This window comes from Protopterus annectens, chromosome 11.part0, assembly GCF_019279795.1.
Source record: "Protopterus annectens isolate FY-2018-M chromosome 11.part0, PAN1.0, whole genome shotgun sequence".
NCBI classification, from domain to species: Eukaryota; Metazoa; Chordata; order Ceratodontiformes; family Protopteridae; genus Protopterus; species Protopterus annectens.
The window spans coordinates 552933642-552945927 of NC_056745.1; the positions used below are offsets into that span (position 1 = coordinate 552933642).

Consider the following 12286-nt stretch of genomic DNA (forward strand, 5'->3'; position numbering starts at 1 on the left):
GGGCGTCGGAGCATCCGACGGCATTTTATAATTGCATCGCTTCCCGAAGACTAACCCGGCACAATCTAACCTTCTCTTTATAGTGCGCTTATTGAATCTAGCACAAGAGCGACACCCAACAACGTCGTGCTCAGGCCCTAAACAAGGAATACACAAAGTATGATAGTCTCTATGCGGTATCTGTTTCCCACAAGAAATACAATTATGCACTTTTTCTGACATCCGGTAAACCACTGAGGCAAGAAAAAACTAAAATATTCCCCAACGGGGTACTTAGCCAACTTTGACTCGGTCTGAAACTCCGAAATCGAAAAATTTCAGAACGCCAACCGGCACTTGCAATGCTGCTTCTGCATCGGACCATGCGGCAAAAAAGACTGAGGATATGACGTCGGTCATGCGCATTTGTACCCTGACGTCCTGATGTCAGTCAAATGCGCCTTGACCGACGTCAGCCTTATACTTTGATATTCGGGCCGACCGAGGACAGCGGACTACCCAAGTGTAAGGACTGCAGCAATGTGAGATGAAGAACATCTGTACTATGTTCATCGCGCATACAGCTGCAGTCATAACAGATGGGTAGAATCCCAAAGCTAAGTAAGGGTGGTAGGCACTAAGTGGAACTGGGAGGGGCTAGGATGCCCTGCAGGACTGCTGTGGCAAAGCCCGCTCTAGATTTTGAGTATAGTGGGAGGTGACAGTGCTTGGAGAAAGTGTGCACTGAACTCCAGGTGGCTGCTTCCAAAATGTCCTTGGTAGGGACCCCCCTGAGGAAGGCTGCAGAGGTAGCTGTGGCTCTGGTGGAGTGGGATCTGATGCATGCAGGCACAGTTTTTCCATGAAATGAGTAACAAAAGCGTATGCAGTGGGCTATCCATTTTGAAATGGTCTGTTTGGAAATAGCCTTTCCCTGAGCACCTACAGCATAGGACACAAAGAGTTGCTCAGATTTCCTGAATGGCTTTGTTCTGTCCAAATAATAACGCAGTTGTCTGTGGATGTCCAAGGAATGTAGTAATCTCTCCCCTTTGTTTTGAGGATTAGGATAAAAGGTAGGTAAGTGTATAGCCTGATTCAAAGCTACCCTGGATACCACTTTTGGCATAAAGGACGGGTTGGTTCGTAAGGAAACTCTGTCCTGATGGAAGATGATAGAAGGCTGCACAGCCATGAGAGCTTGTAGTACCGATACCCTACGAGCTGAGGTAATAGCCAGAAGGAAAGCTGTTTTCCAGGACAAATATTGCAAATCTGTTGAGGCAGCTGGCTCAAAAGGAGGCAAGGTCAGCTTTTCTAGAATGAAATTGAGATCCCAAGCAGGTATTGGTTGTTTCCTTGGGGGTTTTAGATTCTTAGCCCCTCTGAGGAACTGTCTTAAGAGGGGGTGAGAGAATAAAGGTGGATCAGTGTTGTATTCTGCAGAAATGGCTGAGGCATGGATTTTGATGGAGGAGAATGAAAGTCCACTGCTTAGCAGCTCAGCTAGATACTGTAATATTTGAGGTAAATTCGGTTTTCCAGGATTCTGGGCCTTTTTCTCATTCCAGGCACAAAACCGTTTCCATTTTGCGGAGTAAGCTTTTCTAGTAGATGGCCTTCTGGCCTCCAAAATGACATCCTGCACCTCCTTGGAGAGTAGGGTCTGTTGTGATGTTAAGGAATCTTCCATGCGGCTAGATTGAGTGTTTTCAGCTGACTGTGAAGAGTTTTGAAGCTGTGCTGAGTCAGAAGAGGAGGCATTAAAGGCAGGGTCCATGGTGGGGAATGCGTCAGGCTCCTCAGGAGTGGGTACCAGTGTTGTCTTGGCCAGTCTGGAGCAATGAGAATCATCTTTGGTCTGTCTGCTCTGGTTTTTAATAGAACTTTGGGCAGCAGAGGAAGAGGTGGGAAGGCATAAACTGTCATTGTTGTCCAACTGAAAGAGAGCGTCCAACTCTCCAGGCCTTTGGATGAAAAATCCTTGAGCAGTATTTTGTCAATTGGTGATTTTTGTGGGAGGCAAAGGGATCTATGACTGGCCTTCCCCATGCTTGAATTATCTCTGTAAAAACTTGAGGATGCAACTTCCATTCGTGTGGATCTGTCATAATTTCTGCTTAGGTTGTCTAGCCAGCATGTTTTCCTTGCCTGGCAAGTACTGTGCTTGAAGTTCGATTTGTAAGTCCAGAGCCATATTCCAAAGTGACATGGCCAGCCTGCATAGAGGGTATGAATGGGTTCCTCCCTGTTTGTTTATGTACCACATTACTGTGGTGTTGTCTGTCCTTATCAATAGTTGACCTGGATTGCAGAAGGTCTTTGATAGCTATAATAGCATTTATTACTGCTAGCATTTCCTTTTGATTGATGTGAAGGTGCTTTTCTTTTTGGGACCATTTGCCCTGAATGCACCGATCTGTCATGTGCACCCCCCAGGCGTAGTCGGAGGCGTCTGTTGTGATGACTTGATTTGCTTGAGGCTTGCTGAATGGGAGACCTGTGTTTGTTTGGCATGCTTGAGCCCACCACAGAAATTCCTTTTGAAGACATGGAATTAGTGGTATTATTGTTTCCAAACTGTGGCTGTGTTGAGACCATAGGTTTTTCAGGTACCATTGAAGTTTCCTCATATGCAGCTTTGCACATGGGATTAGTAGGATGCAAGATGCCATGAATCCCAGAGCCTGCAGGATTTTCCTTGCAGTCAGCCTGGTGAAATTTGCTAGTGTTCTGAAGTATTGTGTTAGTTGCTCCTGCTTCTCTGGCGTGAGGTAGGCCATCTGGGTGTGTGTGTCCAAGTTGGCACCCAGGAAAATTATTTTCCGAGAGGGTATTAGCCTTGATTTCTTTTTGTTGACTGTGTATCCCAGAGAATTCAACAACATTATTACATAAGCCAGATGTTTCAGAAGTGTGTGCTTGCTGTCCGCTTGGATCAGGCAGTCGTCCAAATAGGGGATTTGTATCCCTTGAAGTCTGCAGTAGGCAATTACTGATGCCAGGCATTTCGTGAATACTCTGGGCGCAGTAGATAAGCCAAAGGGCAATGCAGAGAATTGATAATGGGTTGAACCTGCAAGAAATCTGAGGTATCTTCTGCAATTTTGTCTGATTGGGACATGCAGGTATGCCTCCTTGAGGTCTAATGTTACCAGCCAAAACTCCTTGCCCAGCATGGGAAGAAGCTGCTGTAGTGTTAGCATCTTGAATTTGGGTACTTGTAAGAAGGTGTTTAGAATTGAAAGGTCCAGAATTGGTCTCCAGGCATTGCCCTTTCTGGGCACTAGAAAGAGTCTTGAGTAAAATCCTTGGCGTTGCTCTCGAGTAGGTACCAGTCGAATGACTCTCATGTCCATGAGAGCTGTAATTTGTTTTTGTGCCTCTGCCCATTGATTTTGTGGCAGGTTTGGCATTCCTCTTCATTGGCAAGGTGTGAAAATGGAATCTGTATCCTCGTAAAATTATGTCTAGGACCCATTTGTCCTTTGTGACAATGTGCCAGTTGTATGAAAAAAGTGCGAGTTTTCCTCCCAAGGGGGCTGCCAAGAGAGTGTTGCTTGGCCAGATGAGGTGCAAGTCATTGAGTTTGCCTTCTGGTAGATTGGGACCGGTCTTCTCCTCCCTTCTGTGTTGTAGTGCCCCATTGGTGAGGTTTGTAATGGGCTTGTGGTTGTCCTCTTCCTTTTGGACATCTGTATTTACCCCTCTGTGGTGTGTCAGTAGCTGGAAAGGGCCAATTTTTTGTTGGCCAGTTTCTGCGAGGGGGCTGTACCTGTAGGAAATCTTTGACCGTCTGCATAGAATTTGCCTTATCCTCCATTTTCTTTAAGACTTCTGCTTTAACTCCAAAAAGAACATCCTGCTGTAAGGGAGCATCTAGAAGCTTTGCTTTAACATGATCAGGCAGAGTTTGTTCCTTTAACCAAGCATGCCTACGTATAACAGACCCAGTGACAGCTGCTCTGCAGGAGGCCTCCAAAGCCTCCAAAGAATCCAACCCACATTGTAAGGTATGTTTGCCCACCTGTTCAGTTGCATGCAACAGATCCTGCATTTCTTTCAATTCAGACTGTTGAGGGAGAGTGGTCATTCTTTGCTTTAACTGAAAGATTAGAAATTGCTGATACTTAAGCATGTGAAATTGGCAATTTAGTGCCCTCATAGCTAGAGTGGCTGAGGTGTAAACCCTTTTCCCCCCCACCTGTCTAGTGCTCTGGAATCCCTCTCAGAGGGTACAGGATTTTTAGCCATAGAAGCCTTAGCCCCTTTGGGACCCTGGGAGATTGTCTCTGGGTCAGCAACAGGGCTTTTTATAAAGAAATTTGTGGGAATCAGGCACTCTATAGTATCTGTCAGGCTTGGCCGGAGCAGGAGGTAGAGAGTTTGGGTTCAAACTGGATTCTAAGTAAACATCATCCACAATGTCTAAAACTGGTGGGATGGCAAGTGGTCTGTGCTGGGGGAGTAAAAGAAACTCTCTGAGCCTTTTCTTAGAGTCAGAATAGTCCTGACCTTCCCAGTGAAAATGTTCCCTCATAGTGTGTAAAGTTTCCCCAAAGGAGTAGTCGTCAGGAGGAGAAGCTGAGGGAATAGAATCTTCAGCATCAGAATCTTCATAAGGGGAGAAGGAGTAATCTTGGTCCTCAGAGGAGTCTGAAGAAATGGACACTTGTTCAGAGGATGCATAAGCTTCCTCTTGTCTAGGCCTTTTGTCAGGAGGGGATGGGAACCCCTGATTAAAGAGATCAAATCTTCAGCCATTTTGAGCATCTGTTTCTTAGGCATGGGGCCTTGAACAGGGGACTGAAGTGCAGTCCTTTTAGATTTAATAGGAGTCTTCGTCTTAGGATACGTTTTAATGGTGAGCGGTCTGAAAATGCCTTCAGAAACCGATGGCGTTTCTGCAGCACCGACATCTTTTTCAGCAATGTCGGTAGCGCCTGAACAAAATGGCTGCGTCGGCCTGGTACATTCCGCCAAAAGTTCCGAAGCAGTCTTGAGTTCCAGATCTGCGGTAGTCAGGGGCTGTGTCGGAGCCTCACGGAGGACAGGAGAACCGGAGACCGGACCAGCCGTGGCCTCGGAATCTGGCTTAGGCCTGGGGCTGTCTGTCCTTATCCTTGCGTTTTTTGTGCATGCCGGTAGTCCGTTGCTCCGACGGCATAGTGTAGTTAAATTTTCTACCCAAGTACTGTTGTGTGAAATCAAAGCGTCTTTTAATAGTACGCTTATTAAACCTAGCACAAAAACGACTAGTGACTTCGTGGTCTGGGCCTAGGCAAGGTATGCAATAAGAATGAAAATCCTTATGAGGTATTTGCTTCCCACAAGAAATACAATTGTTAACTTTTTCTGACATCGGTCTGAGGCAAGAAAAGTTTCCCCAACGGGGTACTTAGCTTTATAGAAGACTTCAGTCTGAAATTCGAATTCGAAAATCTCAGGAGTCGGCTGACCGGCACTTGCGAACTGCTTCTGCTTCGGGCACCACGCGGCAAGAAAGACTGAAGAAAATGGCGTCGGTTGCATTATATATACCCCTGGCGCACTGATGTCAGGGAAGAAGCGACAGCAACCGACGCCGGACCAAGACTTTGGAATTCCGGCTGACTGCGGGACCGCCTGACGACAGGATAACCCCAAGTGTGATGACTGCAGCAGGGTAATATGATGAACATCATACAGAATTCGCTAATTCCAGCAGACAAAGCACTTTACAAGCTTACATTATCACTCACTAAAGAGAATAACAGTTCCATGTTACACATAATGCACATCCTCTTGGTAGAAAGCATATTAGGCATGTGTGTGGAGTTAAGGCCATAGACAGAAAACCCTTGTTCTTTAGTACATGACAGCACCACTTCCTGGTTAACTTGCCACTAGGGGAAAGAAGGGACACGGGGATCTCAGCCTACTGAGAATGAACAAGCTGACTGAGCAGCTGAGTGGGAGAGGCCTTTATGTTCCTCAGTAGCCCACTGCATTAAATGGGTAAGTGTCTTACAGACCACAATAAAATTTTAGAAAAAGTAGAAATAAAATCCTGTTGACAAGGAGAGAACCAAGGAAAACACAAAGAGAAGTATGCTAACTAAAGAAAGCATTTTTCCAACAGTTCAATCTGAACAGCAGAAGACAGACAAAACAATTCTCAAATGGTACAAAAACAAAGAATGTAACAAAACTCTGAACTGCACATCACTGATTATTACCAACAATTGGTGACTAACCAACATGGGAACGCAGAATGTCAAAGTTAAATTTCTGCAAGAGCCAAGATGAAAGATGTTCAATACGAACCAAAACATTAAAATAAAAGATGCAGAAAAAATGGTACAGTAGTATACGACTACTGCAATGGAGGTTTTACATTATGTGAGAAAAAAATAAAACATGCACTTTAATAAGCTACAGAAACATCTAGGCCTTGAATCAGAGACTGGTTAAAAACTGAACGGCTATTTAAATACAAAAGGGAAATGCAATTATATTCCATGCAATTTTCTCCATAAATAAAAACTGGTCTAAAAACATACTTCTAACATACCTGTCCTCAGGCTGTATAAGAGAGTCCCGCACATGTGGAATTGGCAGATACGGCTCCAAACCTTTATTTTCCTGGCAGGCCTCATTATGGCTTTTTAAAACATCTACATAATGGGGAAACACAAAACATAACTTTGCTACAAAATTCAAAATGCAGCTAAACAATGCACTTTTAACTTATGAAGGTAAATTTACGATTCTCGAAACATTTACACATCATCCTCAAAGCAAGATGCGAGATATCATGATAATTGCCCACAAAGTACAGTTGTGTACACTTACCATAAATGTAGATGTTAAAGTGTATTCACTGTTGCAGTCATTACATTTGGGTAATCCTGCTGGCAGGTTGCCCTCAGTCGGCCTGAATTCCAAAGTCCTGGGTTCTGCGTCAGCTGTAGTCGCCCCTTCCCTGACTTCAGGTCGTCAGGGATATAAAAGAAGCAGCCAACGCCATTTTCTTTAGTTTTACTTGCCCCAGATGTCAGGTGCCCCCTGAAAGGGTAGGCAAAATTTATATCTATATATAAAATTACATGCAGCAATATGAACTTTACCTTCATCCACAAGCAAATACACGATACAGGTTGTAAAAATCAGAGAAGGAAAGATAGGTTCTACCAGAAGAAAAGGGGGAATGGCGGGTGGGTAAACCTGGACTGCGGGTGGGTAAACCTGGACTGCAACAGTGAATACACTCAAACATCTACATTTATGGTAAGTGTACACAACTGTAGTATGTTCTTCGTGTTTCACTGTTGCAGTCATTACATTTGGGTAGATTCCCAAAGCTATGGTTGGGAGGCTGGAGCTAAACAGCATTAGGAGCGGCTAGGAGACCCTGTAGAACTGCAGTGGCAAAGCCTGCCCTGGATTTAGAGTAGAGTGGCAGATGATAGTGCTTTGTAAAGGTGTGCACTGAACTCCAAGTAGCTGCCTCTAAAATATCCTTGGTTGGTACCCCCATGAGAAAGGCTGCTGAAGTGGCTGCAGCTCTGGTGGAATGTGGCCTAATGCCCTTAGGCACTGGCTTGCCATGGTATAAGTAGCAGAAACGAATGCAGTGGCCTATCCACTTTGAAATAGTCTGCTTTAAGATGGCCTTTCCTTGTGATCTTGCAGCATATGCCACTAGTAATTGCTCTGTCTTTCTGAAAACTTTGGTTCTATCCAAGTAGAATCTAAGCTGCCTGTGCACATCCAAAGAATGTAGAATTCTTTCTCCCTTGTTCTGTGGATTTGGATAGAAAGTTGGCAGAGGAATGGTTTGATAAGAGCCACACTGGACACCACTTTAGGAATAAATGTTGGGTTTGTCCTCAGGGAGACCCTGTCAGGATAAAAAATGATAAAAGGTTCCACAGCCATGACTGCCTGTAGCTCTGAAACTCATCTTGCAGAAGTTACTGCTAGGAGCAGAGCTGTTTTCCAAGACAAAAACTTTATATCCGCAGTAGCAGCTGGCTCAAAAGGAGGCAGGGTGAGTTTTTCCAAGACGTAGTTGAGGTCCCATGCAGGCACTGGTGATCTCCTTGGAGGCCTTACATTTTTGGCTCCTCTGAGGTACTGTTTTAATAAGGGATGAGAAAAGACTGGTGGCTCTGCATTGTAATGGGCTGAAATGTCAGAGGCATGAATTTTAACAGATGAGAAAAGCTAGGCCTTTGTCCAGCATTCTCAGTTACGTATTGTAAAATCTGAGGAATATTTGGCACAGTTGTATCTGTTCCTTGTACCTGGTTCCAAGCACAGAATCTCTTCCATTTTCCAGCATAAGATTTTCTTGTACTAGGCCTTCTGGCTTCCAAAATGACATCCATCACAGCTTTGCTGAGAGGTGTGTTTTGTATGACTACATTATTCGCCATGCTGCCAGGTTTAAAATTCTGAGCTGGCTGTGCAGAATCGGATTGTTTTGCTGGGATAGTAGATAGGGTACTTGAGGTAAGGTCCAAGCTGGACATTGAGACAAGCTCCTTAATATTGGGTACCAGTGCTGGTGGGGCCAGTCTGGTGCAATTAGAATAATCTTTGGCTTCTCCTGTCTGACCTTTAGGAGTACCTTGGGAAGGAGAGGCAGAGGGGGAAAGGCATATGCTGATAGGTTTTTCCAGCTGAAGGATAGGGCGTCCACTTTCCATGCTTGTCTGTGATAAATCCTTGTGCAGACTCTCTTGAGTTGGTAGTTGTGAGGGGAGGCAAATAGATCCATGTCCGGGCATCCCCATTTCCTTACGTTGAAGACTTGTGGATCCAGCTGCCACTCGTGGGGATCCATGAGGTTTCTGCTGAGTTCGTCTGCCAGAGTATTTTTCCTTCCTGGCAGGAATTGTGCCTGCAGATGTACTTGGTAAGTCAATGCTGTGTCCCACAAAGTCATAGCTAGTCTGCAAAGGGGGTAAGAATGTGCGCCCACCTACTTGTTTATATACCACATGACCGTGGTGTTGTCTGTCTTTATCAGTAGTTGTCCTGGATGAGGTAGGTCCTTGAAGGCTGTCAGGGCATTTTGAGCAGCTAGCATCTGTTTTTGATTGATATGTAGATGCATTTGATTTGAGGTCCATGTTCCCTGAATGCATCTTCCTGCCATGTGAGCCCCCCAGGCATAATCTGATGCATCTGTTGTTAGTGTCTGCCTGGCTGGGGGTAATGTGAATGGCTGTCCCTTGTTTTGGTGAAGCCTTTGCCCACCATCAAAACTCCTGTTGCAGGCAGGGAACGAGAGTAATTATGGTTTCCAGGTTGTGGCAATGTTGAGTCCAAACACTTTTTAGGTATCACTGAAGTTACCTCATATGCAGTCTCGCATATGGAATTAATAGGATGTAGGATGCCATGAAGCCCAAAGCCTGCAGAATTTTTCTTTCAGATAACTGGGCCTTTGTTGCTAACATTTTGAAATAGGTATTTAGTTGTCTTTGTTTGTCTGGCATGAGATAAGCCATCTGGGCAGTTGTATTTAAGCTTGCACCCCGGAATATTATCTCTTGAGAGGGTACTAGCTTTGATTTCTTTTCGTTGACTGTGTACCCTAGGCATGTTAGAAGTTTTTTCACAAATGCCAGATGCTGTAAAAGGATGTCCTTGTTCTCTGCTTGAATTAGGCAGTCCAAGTAAGGGTATATTTGTATTCCTCTTTGTCTGCAGAATGCAATTACTGGTGCCAGTCACTTTGTAAAGACCCTGGGTGCAGTAGATAAGCCAAAGGGCAGCGCAGAGGATTGGTAATGCATTGAGCCAGCCTTGAATCTGAAATATCTTCTGCATATTTGTCTGATTGGGACATGCAGGTATGCCTCTTTTAGGTCTAAATTTACAAGCCAAGCATTCTTGCCCAGCATGGGCAGAATCTGCTGCAAAGTCAACATTTTGAATTTTGGTATATCCAGGTATGTGTGTTCAGAATTGATAGGTCCAGTATTGGCCTCCAGGCCTTGTCCTTTCTGGGCACTAAGAACAGTCTTGAGTAAAATCATTGCCCCTGCTCTTGCTCTGGCACTTGTTGAATGGCCCTCATGTCCATGAGGGAGGAGACTTGTTTTTATGCCTCTGCCCATTGATTTTTTGGCAGATCTGGCCAGCCGTTTGCCTTTGGCAGGGTATGGAAATGGAACTTGTAGCCTTGTGACACGATATTTAGAACCCACTTGTCCTGGGTTATTAATGTGCCAGTTTTGAGAAAAAAGTGCTAATTTTCCCCCTAAGGGTGCTGCCAGGAAACAAGTGCTTGGTGCAGGCAGAAGGAAGTCATTGGGGCTGTTTCCTGTAAGTTTGTGATTTGTCTTCTCCACTTTTGGAGGTAGAAGCACCCCATTGCTTTGACCTGTATGAACCTTGCGCCTGGGATCTGCCTCTAGGGTGTCTGGGTCTGCCTCTGAGGTCTGTCTGACACAGGAAAGGACCAATTCTTTGTTGGCCAGTGTCTTCTAAACCTAGGTGGCTGTACTTGTAAGAAATCTTTGACCGTTTTCATAGATTTAAGCCTTGTCCTCCATTTTCTTTAACACCTCTTCTGCCTTAACACCAAACAAAAGTATCATGCTGTAAAGGTGCATCTAATAATTTAACTTTAATATTATCTGGCAGATTTTGTTCCTTTAACCAAGCATGCCTTCTAATTACAGAACCTGTAACTGCGGCCCTGCAGGAGGCCTCTAAAGAATCAAAACCACATTGCAAAGTATGCTTTCCAACTTGTTCAGCTGCATGCAATATTATCCTGCATTTCCTTGTTTTCTGCACATTCAGAGTTTAACATTTTCTGTTTAAGCAATGACATAACATGTTGCTGATATTTGGGCATATGAAACTGGCAGTTTAAGGCCCTTGTAGCCAAGGTAGCAGATGTATAAACCTTTTTTCCCTATCTGTCCAGTGCCCTAGAATCCCTCTCCAAAGAAGCAGGGTTTTGTGCTGCGGAAGCCCTAACTCCCTTGGGACCCTGTGAAATAGTTTCAGGGTCTGCAGCAGAGTTTTTAAAAAGGAATTTGTGTGAGCCAGGAGCCCTGTATCATCTGTCAGGCTTAACAGAAGCTGGAGGTAAGGAGTCAGGGGTAAGGCTAGACTCCGAAAACACATCTACAATGTCTAACACACGGGGGATGGCAAGTGGCTTGTGCTGAGGTAGTAACAGGAAATCCCTGCGCCTCTTTTTAGATTCTGAAAAATCTTGGCTCTCCCAGTGGAAATGCTCCCTCATGGTATGTAAGGTTTCCCCAAAGGAATAGTCCTCAGGAGGAGAAGCTGAAGGTATGAATTCTTCAGCATCAGAATCCTCATAGGAGAGAAAAGAATATCCCTGATCAGAAGAGGAATCAGAAGAAATGGAAACCTGATCTGAAGATTCATAGTCAGTCTCTTGCCTAGGCATCTTATCAGGAGGGGGCTGGGAACCCCTGATCAAAGTAATCAAGTCTTCGGCCATTTTGAGCATCTGTTTTTTGGGCATGGAGGCCTGTCCACGTGGCTCTTGAGTTGGCTTCTTTGCCTTTGAAGGAGCTTTAGTCTTTGCCTTTGAAGTCGGTTTAATGTATAGATGTTTGGGTCTGAATACACCCCTCAGAAGCCGGTGCCTGCTCAGCGGCTCCAGACTCATCTGAAGGATTAGCGTCCGAGGCTTCAACACCTGGAGTTTCAAGCGGCATGGCCGACTCCAAGTGGGAGTCGGTAGTGGCCTGCGGCTCTAAAGTAGCGGTTGTCAGGGGCTGCGAAAGCACCTCACTGAGAACCGGCGACTGGCTTAGGAGAAGCGTCATCGGTTTTGGGCCTCGGGTGTCTTTCTTTTTCTTTGCGTTTTTTGTGAACTACGGCAGTCGGATGGCTTTCCGACGACATTTCTGGATAATTAATCCTGCATCCAAAGTAGTTCAAAGCAAAATCATACCGACGCTTAATAGTGCATTGGTTAAATCTAGCACAAAACCTACAACCCAGAAAGTTATGATCGGGGCCTAGGCAAGGAATACAGTAAGAATGAAAGTCCTTATGAGGTATTTGCTTCCCACAAGAAATGCAATTAACTTTTTCTGACATCGGTTCTGGAGCAAGAAAAAAGTTTCCCCAACGGGGTACTTGGCTTTACAGAAAACTTTGGATCTGAAATTCGAACTCGAAAATCTCAGGAGTTGGCCGACCAGCACTTGCGAACTGCTTCTGCTTCGGGCACCGCGTGGCAAGAAAGACTGAAGAAAATGGCATTGGCTGCTTCTTTTATACCCCTGACGACCTGACATCAGGGAAGGGGCGACGACAG

General features: G+C 45.0%; 1 protein-coding gene across 1 annotated transcript in view; it reads right to left on the bottom strand.

Moving 5' to 3' along the window:
* LEMD3 (LEM domain containing 3) overlaps positions 1 to 12286 on the bottom strand; it is a 1135447-nt gene that overhangs the window by 662743 nt on the left and 460418 nt on the right. The window contains exon 8 of the mRNA XM_044088062.1: positions 6533 to 6635. Coding sequence (XP_043943997.1) covers positions 6533 to 6635 — 103 coding nt within the window. The remainder of the gene's footprint in view (positions 1 to 6532; positions 6636 to 12286) is intronic.